This window comes from Danio rerio, chromosome 23, assembly GCF_049306965.1.
Source record: "Danio rerio strain Tuebingen ecotype United States chromosome 23, GRCz12tu, whole genome shotgun sequence".
NCBI classification, from domain to species: Eukaryota; Metazoa; Chordata; class Actinopteri; order Cypriniformes; family Danionidae; genus Danio; species Danio rerio.
The window spans coordinates 1,315,493-1,328,136 of NC_133198.1; the positions used below are offsets into that span (position 1 = coordinate 1,315,493).

Consider the following 12,644-nt stretch of genomic DNA (forward strand, 5'->3'; position numbering starts at 1 on the left):
AAACTAGAACTGAACTCTAACCCTAATCAATAAGAAGGAAAAACAGGAAATGAAAGAGGAATTGATTCAATTCAAATGATCCCCAACCCTTCTGTGTAGCAAACATATAAAAGACACTCTGTACATATACGTGTTTATGGGTGTAAACTGAGCAGATGTGATGTGTGTTTGTGTTTCAGGCTCGTATCACGGAGCTGGAAAAGCTCCAGCCGCAAATGGAGGATCTTCGTACTCAGTCGGAGCGTCTGAACCCTGAATCTGCTGATTCTCTGAGGTCCAGCGTGACAGAGTTAGCAACAAACTACAGCTCCACTGTTCAGGAGCTCAGGAGCCGACAGCGGGACATCACTGCAGGTACGCAGGGTTCATACGCCTATGGGAAACCTGGAAAAGCCTTGGTTTTTTGACTTGGCATTTTCCTGTACGGGCGAAGCAGTGGCGCAGTAGGTAGTGCTGTCGCCTCACAGCAAGAAGGTCGCTAGGTTCGAGCCTCGGCTCAGTTGGCTTTTCTGTGTGGAGTTTGCATGTTCTCCCTGTGTTCGCGTGGGTTTCCTCCGGGTGCTCCGGTTTCCCCTACAGTCCAATGACATGCAGTACAGGTGAATTGAGTAGGCTAAATTGTCCGTAGTGTATGAGTGTGTGTGGGTGTTGCCCAGAGATGGGTTGCGACTGGAAGGGCATCTGCTGCGTAAAAACTTGCTGGATGAGTTGGCGGTTCATTCCGCTGTGGAGTCCCCGGAATAATAAAAGGACTAAGCCGACAAGAAATTGAATGAATTTCCCTGTACCTAATAAAGTGGCCAGTGAGTGTAGGTTAGTTGTCTTCACTTTGTTTCTCTCCTTGGTCAAACACTAGGCATGAGCTTTCTAAAGATTCATGTTGTTCATGTTTGCGATAATGTACCTTTAATTTGGATGAAGAAAAAACTAAATTTAGTCATAAAAAACAAGCAACACCAAAGAAACGTGCACATACCGTAGGTACAGTGTGACAGAAAATGTTAGCGGGTTTAAAACTCTTCCAGACTGCGGTAAACCTTGAAACCAGTTATCGTCCCATGCCAACATTGCACACTGCTCATTTACAGCCCATGACAATGCACATCCATCCATCCAGTCTGCGATTTGAGGGAGAGAACTGGTAGTTGAGCTTTTCTCTCGAAGCAACAAATGATGGAGGAGTGAAATCGGCTCTGGAGAACGAGCACAACATTCTTACAGGATTGAGTTTAGGAGGAAGAGTTCAGCCAGTGTTTATTCATCCTCGCGGGCCTCGAGCATGTCAAGAATACTATGTTGAAGGATTTCTAACTTGCCTTTTTTGCATGCTATAAAAATAGCGCTTTCTTTACAACCTTAAACGGAAAGTCAAATGTTTCAGACGTGATGTGTAGTTAATAACGTAGCGGTTTTAGCATGTTAGGCCAAAAGTGTTGAACCAGAAATCTGTTTGTGATGACAGAAAACATTGATTTTACATTGCAGAACCTAATATGGAAGTGGAAGCAAACATCCTTCTAGTGCTGCTCGATTAATATATACAAATATTTATGATCATTATTGGAATCATATGATTATCTTACATGATTTTTACAGGCACTCGATGTAAATTCAGTCACAAAAAATAACAAATGCTTGATGTTGCAAAGCAGCCTAGATCAGTGCTGTCTAACAGGCAGATCGAGGTCCATGTCCCCGTGTTGGCGTGGGTTTCCTCCGGGTGCGCCGGTTTCCCCCACAGTCCAAAAACACTGTAGGGGAATTGAATAAGATAATTTAGCTGTAGTGTATGTGCGTGAATGGGTGTTTCCCAGTGATGGGTTGTGGCTGGAAAGGCATCAGCTGCGCAAAACATATGCTGGACAAGTCGGCGGTTCATTCCACTGTGGCGACAAAGGGACTAAGCCAAAAAGAAAATGAATGAATGAATGAATGACAACTTGACGTCACCAAGTGAATAAAGCTTGTCATAAACCTGTCATAAACATGATTGTCATAATTGTGTCATGCATATTTTGTTTCTGATCACTTCTTCAGTAGAACAAACTGTATTTGTCATTCTAATGTCTTATTAGCTGTGTCATTGAAGCTTCATTAATATTTAAAGACTGATACACAGGTACAGGGACACTGGAGCGTTTTAAAACCAACACTCGGATTGTGCATATGTCATCTTATCGAGAAACCAGCTGATCAATGTGACTTTAAAACGCTCCAGTGTCCCTGTACATGTATTACACTCAGTAAACAGTGGTGAGTTCGGTGAACTGATGACCTTCATGGCCAATCACAGTCATTTCTGTTGAACACAATGACCAATTAGCGCCGTTTATAAACGTGCTCAACTACTAGCGGGACATGGACATCTTTAAAATTTCACTATTGATTGGTACCTAATTCCAGTATCGTGAATAGTTTAAAATTAGCGTGTTTTTATAAAGATCAACAATGTAGTGTTCATCTCTGAAGAACAAATCAATTGGAAATTCTAAACGGTAAATGAATAAAAAAGTAAGTTTGCTCACATATGTGCTGTAACAAGCTGAAAACTCTACTAAACATTGCATTATGAAATGGCATCTATTGTTAGTTACTACAGTTTTGTGCCTTTCTGAGCTGGATATCTGAAAACTGCTTTCAAAAATGCTGCCATTGCCATGTTCATGCAAACACCTGATAATGAAAGTCCATGAAAACAATGATGTCATGCTTTGTGTTTGACATCATCATTGTGTTTAAGAAGGTGTAGATTAAAGGCTAGCACAAACAACACACAACAATGCTGGAGTGTGTGATTGTGTTGCTCTAGTCTAACCCATAGTGGGGATTTACTTCACATTGCAACCAACAGCGGAGGAGCAACTTACACACACGGAAAATTATGTGTAGATAGGAGTGTGGAGCCGCTGATGACATGTTGTCACTTCCTTACAGGCTCTGTTTACACTAACAGCTCCAAATGCTGGCCTGGCATACACAATGCAGTGTTTTCAGTCATTTTCAAGGATGTGTAAATGCAGATCGTTTTGAAAACGTCATTGTGTACACATGAAACCTCTTTAGTTTTCAACTTTTGGCTACAACCTTGTTGTGTAAACAGTATTATACTGCGGGGGAAATAAGTATTGAACACACTGACATGTTTTTTTCCTGGGAATACTATTTCTAAAGGAGCTGCTGACATGGAATTGAAGCAGATTTTGGTAAAAAAAAAACTAACATTACAAACATTTAAATATAACAACACATGATTGTCAAAATCTTGATGCTTCTGTGGGTCTCGTCTATCAAATCTCAGCTTTATTCTGTATTCTCTATTGGATTCGGATCAGGTGATTAGTTGGGCCATTCTACAGCTTGATTGTCTTTCTCTGAAAGCATCTGAGAGTCTCCTCAGCTGTGTTTTGGATCATTGTCTTGCTGAAATGTCTTCATCTTCATCCTCCTGCTGATGTAGATGTTGGACTGAAGCAGCTGATCTTCATTTACACTGAGGAAGGGCAGAGGCTTGCTGAAGAACTACTGACAGATTTCAGCCACTGTCTGGGCTTTCACTGCTCAAACACACCTTCCTTTCCTCATGTGTTCAACACTTTTTTCCCGGTGTCATTTCATTTTATTACACAGAACTTCATCTAGTTAGATTTGTTTTCTTTTCATATATGGATTTCTTTGGTTGTTCCCAACATCTGGGGAAAGTCTCAAGTCAACAGCACCTTGTTGTACAGTGAAATATGTTTTCGGAGAAAAACGGTGACATGTTCAATACTTATTTCCCCTGTTGTATACTCATCTAAACATTGCCTTTCAGCAGAGTCCGCTAACAGCTTGTTGATATAAAAAAGTACTCATTTTTCTCTTCTAACAACACTTTTTAGCCCTAAACACAGTAATCAAAAATGAGCTGCTGTAGTAGTTGTGCTTGATGTTAGCAGTGCCTGGCTTTGACTCCCTGTTGACATTGTTCTGTAAGTGACTTTGGATAAAAACATCTGACTTTTGGCGTTGTGTTTGCGTCTGTGACCTGAAATGCTGCGGCTGACTGTGCTTCAGAGCGGATCTGCAGAGAGATTGAGGCCCGCTGAGATTTTTACAAGCCTCTGAGTTTGGATTTCTGCCAATGTGGACTTACACACCTCACTTTCTCAGTCTCTGATTCTCCTGTTCCCTTCAGTTTAACTCGAAGACAGAACTGGGGGATTAAGCTACAGGTGGATCATTTGTGGAGAGGGAGAGAGACTATTTACAGTCTATTTGTGGTTACAATGCTAGTATGAGTTCAGTGTGGCTCCTGAAAAAGCCTTCACACACTGATAAACCTATCACTGTGTGTGAGTGTGAGTGTGTGTGTGTGTGTGTGTGCGCGCACTAAGTAAGAGTACATCGGTGTTTAACCTTAAAGTTCGTGCAAATCTCTTTCACCCACATTTTTTGAGCCAAAGAAATAAGGACATACTACAAATTTCTATTGTTTCACAGCCAGTTACAATGACTATATAATAATAAATTTAAGAATAACAATAATATTAATAATTATTATATTAATACCAACAACAACAACAACAACAACAATAATAATAATAATAATAATAATAATACTAATAATAATAATAATAACAATACTACTACTACTACTACTACTAATAATAATAATAATATAACAATAATAATAATAATAATAACAATAATAACAATAATAATAATAACAATAATAATAACAGCAATAATAATAATAATAATAATAATAATAATAATATAAATAACAACAATAACAACAATATTACCAATAATAATTAATAACAATAATAATAACTATAATAATAACAATAACAATAATAACAATAACAATAATAATAATGATAATAATAATAATAATAAGCTAAACACTTAAAGCAATGATGTTGCTTTAACGTATTTTGTAGAATGTAAGCCATTGATGTGTTGAGGAATTAAGTTACTGTCTATTGTTGATCAATAAGCATCTGGCTCAAGTGATTTGTTCAAAACACTGATTCATTCATTCAGATTTCGCTCTAGGCTCGTTTTAACAGCAGATGTTGCTCTAGGCTAGCTTTAACATTGCACCTCGCTCTAGACTAGTTTTAACAGTGGATGGCGCTCTAGGCAAGTTTTCACAGTAGATGGTGCTCTAGGCTAGTTTTAGCAGCAGGCTGCACTCTAAGTTTATTTTTGATGGTGCTCTAGGCTAGTTTTTAACAGCAGGCGGTGCTCTAGATTAGTTTTTGATGGCACTCTGGGCTAGTTATAAACAACAGATGGTGCTCTAAGCTAATTTGTAACAGCAGATGGCACTCTTTGCTAGTTTTTAACAGCAAACAACACTCTAGACTAGTTTTTCTAGACTCTAGGCTAGTTCTAAACAGCAGATGATGCTCTAGGCTATTTTTTTACGGCAATCAAGGCTAGTTTTGCAAGACTAGATTTACACAGCAGATGGTAATCTAGGCTAGTTTGTAACCGCAAACAGCACTCTAGGGTAATTTTTCTAGACTTTAGGCTAGTTATAAACAGCAAACGACATTCTAGGCTAGTTTTTTTACACTCTAGGCTAGTTCTAAACAGCAGATGATGCTCTAGGCTAGTGTTTAACAGCAGATGGCGCTCTAGGCTAGTGTTTAACAGCAAGCCAGTTATAAACATCAGGTGGCGCTCTAGCGCTTAGATTTTAACCACAAACAACACTAGTTTTTCTAGACTTAAAGGCTAGTTATAAACATCACGCTATAGGATAGCTTTTATCAGCAGACATTTTTTCGGCATAACTCTTACATTTACTTGCTAGTCTAACTTATCATAGTGTACTGATCTATTTATAGAAAGCTAATTATGATGGCTGCAGACCAGAACCAACCAACTCCAACTCCTCCAAACATATGATTATTTTTGTCCCCAAAGGAAGGCTGTATTAAGGAGCTGTTCATGGGACAGTGGGAAAGCTAATGCCCCATGCTGTGACCTCTAACATCTGGGAATCAAACTCCCAAACACACAATGACAAACACAAATGAGCCACAGCCAGTTATTTCTGCCTCCTCTCTCATTGTCAGCACACAGTAAACCTCTTGGAACGGGCCGACTCGCATATGTTATCAATCACTAATGTCTAAAGTGACACAGAGACATTGTAGTGATGTATTACGGAAAGAGAAGAGCCCAGATGTACAGTAAATACAACATTTGTGCTGTCAACAGCTGCTGTTTATGTACAGCTGACAAGTCGAGCAGTGTTGTGGATATCATACATACAGATTCTATTAGCGTAGTTTAATTGATGCAGAATATTTTTAATGACAAAATAGCAGAACTGCTAAAAACTGAATAACAAATGGAAGGCGAGGCTTTTTTGTGACTTAATTGGATGGTTGTGATTTGTTATGTCATTTCTGGGGGTGTGGCCTGGGGCGGAGTCTGTATGGGTGAAAACAATTCCTCCAGTAACCCAAAGTTTTAGCAAAAAAGTGACACTACTGCCAGACTGAGCATCTCTTCTCTTCGAAATTGCTACCAGATTGATTAATCCAAGCAGATTTTCCTGTAAATATGATATTGCCCTCTAGGCTGTTTTTAACAGTAGGGGGCGCTCTAGGCTAGTGTTTAACAGCAGATGTCGCTCTTGGCAAGTTTTAACACTAGTGGCACTCTAGGCTAGTTCTAACAGCAGACAATGCTCTAAGCTAGTTTTAACAGCAGAGGGTGCTCTAGGCTAGTTTTAAAAGCAGTGGGTGCTCTAGGCTAGTGTTTTAACAGCAGACGACGCTCTAGGCTAGTGTTTTAACAGCAGACGGCGCTCTAGGCTAGTGTTTTAACAGCAGACGGCGCTCTAGGCTAGTGTTTTAACAGCAGACGGCGCTCTAGGCTAGTGCTTTACAGCAGACGCCGCTCTAGGTTAGTTTTAACAGCAGATGGAGCTCTAGGCTAGTGTTTAACAGCAGATGGCGCTCTAGGCTAGTTTAACAACATATGGCGCTCTAGGCTAGTTTTTAAGAGCAAATGGCACTCTAGGCTAGTTTTAACAGCAGACGGCGCTCTAGGCTAGTTTTAACAGCAGACAGAGCTCTAGGCTGGTGTTTTTAAAGCAGATGGCGCTCTAGGCTGGTGTTTAACAGCTGACAGTGCTCTAGTCTAGTGGAATAGCAGACGGTACTCTAGGCTAGTTTTTAGAAGCAGATGGCGCTCTAGGCTAGTTTTTAACAACAAAGCGCTCTAGGCTAGTTTTAAATAGACAGTGATCCAGGCTTGTATTTAGCAGCAGACGGTGCTCTAGGTTAGTGTTTAACAGCAGATGGTGCTCTAGGCTAGAGTTTACCAGCAGATGGCGCTCTAGGCTAGTGTTTAACAGCAGATGGCGCTCTAGGCTAGTGTTTAACAGCAGATGGTGCTCTAGGCTAGAGTTTACCAGCAGATGGCGCTCTAGGCTAGTGTTTAACAGCAGATGGCGCTCTAGGCTAGTGTTTAACAGCAGATGGCGCTCTAGGCTAGTGTTTACCAGCAGATGGCGCTCTAGGCTAGAGTTTACCAGCAGATGGCGCTCTAGGCTAGTGTTTAACAGCAGATGGCGCTCTAGGCTAGTGTTTAACAGCAGATGGTGCTCTAGGCTAGAGTTTACCAGCAGATGGCGCTCTAGGCTAGTGTTTAACAGCAGATGGCGCTCTAGGCTAGTGTTTAACAGCAGACAGCGTTCTAGGCTAGTTTTAACAGCAGATGGCGCTCTAGGCTAGTGTTTAACAGCAGACAGCGTTCTAGACTAGTTTTAACAGCAGATGGCGCTCTAGGCTAGTGTTTAACAGCAGACAGCGTTCTAGACTAGTTTTAACAGCAGATGGCGCTCTAGGCTGCTCCACTTTTTAGACAGCCATCTGTCAAAAAATGGTTGGCGGGGTCCAATTTCGCTGCATGTAACAGTGTATGTGACAAATAAAGGCTTTTTATCATCATACTGTGTTTTACGATGCAAAGTGGAGTGAGCAAAACCCACTGGCTTCCGTATTTTTTGACAGTAAACAAAGCTCAAGATCTGCATTTGCATCTGAGGTGAAAATGTTTCATAGCAAGTTTTTCTCTTAAATAACTGTAATACTTGTTTGTTTGATTGTAATAATATGCATTTTTCAAACTCTCTCTTTCTCTCTGTGTGTGTAGTTTTGTCCAAGCTTGTGGGCTCCAGAGCGCTGCAGCAGATGGAGTCCAGACTAAACAGCATCAGCGCTGAAATCAGAGACGTCACCACAGCTGAACAGGCCATCAATAAAGCCCAGGTGTGTATGTGTGTGTTCACATTTAGTCATTCCTGACACATGCATGTTTCGTCACTGTAGATTGAAGACTTGCAGTATTATGTTGCTAGATGGCGCTCTAGGCAAGTTTTAACCACTGATGTTGCTCTAGACCAACATTTAATAGCGGATGGCCACTAGGGGGAGGGAGGTTAGGATGATTCTAAGGGCACATACAATAAGAGGAGCCCCAGAAACATTATCAAGGGGTACGCACCAATCCCCCAGACCCTCCTCCCTCACTCCCACCCCCCAACCACCTCTCTTTACTTTCATCCGCGATCTCCCCAACATCCCTGTCCACCCCCCCCCGGTCTTCACTTTCATCGGCAATATCCCCACCAGACATCCCCCTAACCATCCCACATCCCCCCCACCCCATCCCCCTCCCCAAAACATGCACTTTCATCCGCGATGTAACCCACTCACCACCCCGCTCCTCACTTTTATCATCAGCGAGTTGTGTTAGTTATCCATTGTGCCATGTGTTTATCTTCTGTTTGAGTCTCCACTTGACCCGCGTGCCCAATCTCTGCTCTGCTTTTCATTTCTGGTCGTGTTTCTTTCTTTACTCCGTGAGTGATGGGCAGAAAGCCAGCGACAGAATCAATCCCGAGAGCAAACGCAGGCTGGCATTTGTTTAAAGGAATATCAATATTTATACAGTGCTTTTGGCCAAAGAGTGAGACGGCATGAGCTCCAGTGATTGCCCACGTGGCACTGCAGGCCTTCAGATGCAGCTAAATGTGCCCTCAAGACCGCGTCTGTAATGTCTGTAGAATCTACACGTGATTATGGGCTGTGGGGGTTTTTGTGGGAGTGACTGTGGCTGTTTGGTGTGTTTTTTAATTGTGTTTGTTGCGCTTTGTCTCCATCTGGCGGTCAGATTGAGCTACTGCTAATACACTTAATCGGATATGCTGAAGGCCTACAGTTGAAGTCAGAATTATTTGCCCTCCTGTTTATATATTTTTTCCCAATTTCTGTTTAGTGGAGATCAGAATTTTATTATTTATTTTTTTTAACACATAACATAAAGATAAACATGAGAGTTTATTTAACTGATGCCATGATGACAGCACATAATATTAGACTAGATATTCTTCAAGACACTAGTATTCAGTTTAAAGTGACATGTAAAGGCTTCAATAGGGTAATTAGGGTAAAGTTAGGGTAATTAGGCAAGTCATTGTATAACAGTGGTTTGTTCTGGAGACAATGCAAAGCAAATATTGCTGAAGGGGCGAATAATATTGACCTTAAAAGGGCTTTAAAACTATTAAAAACTGCTTTTACTCTAGCCCAAATAAGACTTTCTCCAGATAAACAAATATTCCTGAATCTGTGCAACATCATTTGGGAAATCTCTGACTGATAAACAATCACATTAGAGCGAATCGTTCTTCATTATGGATGAAGTGCACTATGGTTTTCTCATAAGAGTGAAATGCATGTCATTTTTGTTGGTATGAATTGGCAATATTGTGTGTTTTGACATGATTTAATAATGTTTACAGTAAGCATGAGAGTAATAACATGTCTTCTTGACACTGTGAATGAACGCATGTGTGTACACATCAAACAGAAGGCTTGAAAACCATCCAACACTCATGCAGGTGTCAGTTCGTCAGTGTGTGCACTACAGAACAAACACAAGTGGTGTTAGTTGATCTTCACACACAGCTTTAAGAGGGTTCTTTCTTCTTATTTAGCAATAAAAAGCTAACATTAAAATATAAGTTAATATTTTATTTCCTTCTTCAGGTTAATTTAAACTTTAACTACATTTTTATTATTATTAATAACATGCTTTATTATTTATTACATTTCTATTGAAATATTTGTATTATTATGGATAGTGTTATTTTATTTTTAGTTTTTTCTTTAATTTAATTTAATTTAATTTTAATTTAACCCTTGTGTACTTATGTTGGAGCTGTTTTTGCCCTATTGACTTCCATTATAATCGCATTTTTTTAATTGCAAAGCCATGACAGCATATAATCATGCATTATTGATTGCTGCTGGTTTTCTTAGTTGGAAAGTGGTACAAAGTGTAATTTTTAATGTTGATCATCAGTTGTCAGGATTAACCCTTTAGATAGGCCTGTGCTGAAGAGTTTCACAAAGAGTAAAACAGCAGATTATTGTGTGTGTGTGTGTGTGTGTGTTTGTGTGTGTGTGTGTGAGTGTGTGTGTGTGTGTGTGTGTGTGTGTGTGTGTGTGTGTGTGTGTGCAGAAATACACTTACTGCGTTTACTGTGTTCTGAGAGCTGCTGAGTGGATTATTCCGATTTTCTCAGACATATGAAGATAAGTGCGCAAAAGTAAAGCACACACACACTCACACACACTGTACTCCATATAACTTCAAAGGCAGAATCTATGCTTTTTTTTGCACTGCAACTGATAATCAACAGTAAAATGATAAATCTTACCTCTTCCCAACAGGGAAAACCAGCAACAGTGAAGAATGCATGGTTATCTGCTGTCATTGCATGGCTTTGCAATCAGAAATTGTGATTATAATGGAAGTCAATGGGACAGAAACAGCCCCCAACATGACCAAAGGGGAGTCCATTTGCCCAGAGTCTATTGTTGAGTTTTTGAACATTTTCAAAGCATTTTTTAAAAATATGTGTCAAAATAAGATTTATCACCAAAATCATCACATTTGCTGAAAAACAGAGAAAGTTGTGGCCAAATTAAGCCTAATTAAATCAGCCTAGAGTGGATGAAAACGACCCAACAGCACACAAGGGTTAAACTTTATAGCATTTTTATTTAAACAAGCAATTTAGTTCATCAGTTCCCCTATAGCGCATGTGTTTGGACCAGTGACTGTAAAAAATATGGACGACGCGACAGCCCCTTTTCCCATTGAACGCCTTGAGGGCAAAACGCCTGCTTGACGGGCACAAACTGTCGCAAAAGACTGCTGAAATTGGAGCCTGGACATGCGCAGAAGGATTGTCTGATGGAGCCAGAGGCCAGAGGAGGAGCCGCGAAAATGAGCTTCCAACCAAACGCTTTATGTAAAATCAACCACGCCCCCCGAACTACTCAGCATGCGTTTGCTGTCATATCAACACAAATGGATGTAATAACGTTAACAAATATGAGGGTTTTATATATTCAATCGCGCCAGCTCCGGGCCGCAGCGCATAACCTACTCGTGGCGTCGCGGGCTGATTCTGGCTCGCATGCGGCAGCCCCGGCTCGCTCGGCCGCCGCATCTAGCTTGATTGACTCGGGCTGGAATCGGGCAGTGAGTCAGGCATCCGGAGTAGGTCCAGCAGAGGTAGTCAGTCTGAGCTCTGAGGGGTAAGTCTCCGGCAGGCGAGAATCTAGCCGAACTGGTCCGAGTGTATTTTGCCATCTGGGTGGCTAGGCGTGTATCAGCAAACTAATAAAGCCCGAAAAAAGCCCTGACCTTAGCCAATAAACAGTGTTCCACCAGGATCATGTATGTCAGAAACTATAGTTTACTGCTGAACTCATTTTGTCATGGTAAAATATCACAGAAATCGAATAATAACACTTCAGTCTCCTGCCGAAGCTCAGACGCCGCGCTTTGAGAAACTGTCAATCACAGCTGTCAATCACGATGACACGCCCAGCATTAAATTACTGCTAAAAACAAACTGTTTACAAAAATGAAGATCTGCACCTATTTCAGCACAATAACCAGTGCCTTAATCCACCAGAACCATCTTTCGGGACATTTTATTGCAAGTGTAATAATTTTTTTATTTGGGCTCAAGTCTCCTTCATTAACACGGAGGAGGCGGGCTTTATGACTTGTACTGCAGCCAGCCCCCAGGGGGCGATCTAACGGCCGAGACCTTCACTCAGACGCAGGCTTGCGGCACACTTGGTTTGGACTGTGGGGAAAGCCCACGCCAACACAGGGAGAACATGCAAACTCCACACAGAAACGCCAACTGACTCAGCGGGGACTCGAACCAGCGACCTTCTCGCAGTGAGGCCACTGTGCCACCTCATGTGTTATTTAATTAGCCACTATCTGAAACAGGGTTGTGTTTGTGTGTGTCCTCCAGGCCTTCAGTGTGGAGTTGGAGCAGCAGCGGGTGTCAGTGCTAGACTCGGTGGACCAGCAGTGTTGGACTGATCTCTCCACCGCCGCTCAGGATCAGCTCAGCATGCTGCAGTGCATTCTGGGAAGCATGAAGGACTCGCAGGTGAGACTCATGGTACATCTGAATGGGGTATATGCTAATGGACGTGAGATTGGCAGGGGGATCGGTGCAGCGGGCGCAGTAACGCGGTGGATGTACCGCTCCGTTGTGGTAAAGAAGGGGCTGAGCCGAAGGCAAAGCTCTCAATTTA

General features: G+C 41.5%; 1 protein-coding gene across 18 annotated transcripts in view; it reads left to right on the plus strand.

Annotated features, from left to right (window-relative positions):
• Positions 1-12,644, plus strand: part of utrn (utrophin) — a 311,025-nt gene that overhangs the window by 73,698 nt on the left and 224,683 nt on the right. For all 18 annotated transcript variants that reach the window (XM_073939615.1, XM_073939623.1, XM_073939621.1 and 15 more), the window contains 3 exons: positions 180-354; positions 8,161-8,276; positions 12,356-12,496. In XM_073939615.1, the coding sequence (XP_073795716.1) occupies positions 180-354; positions 8,161-8,276; positions 12,356-12,496 (432 nt within the window). The remainder of the gene's footprint in view (positions 1-179; positions 355-8,160; positions 8,277-12,355; positions 12,497-12,644) is intronic.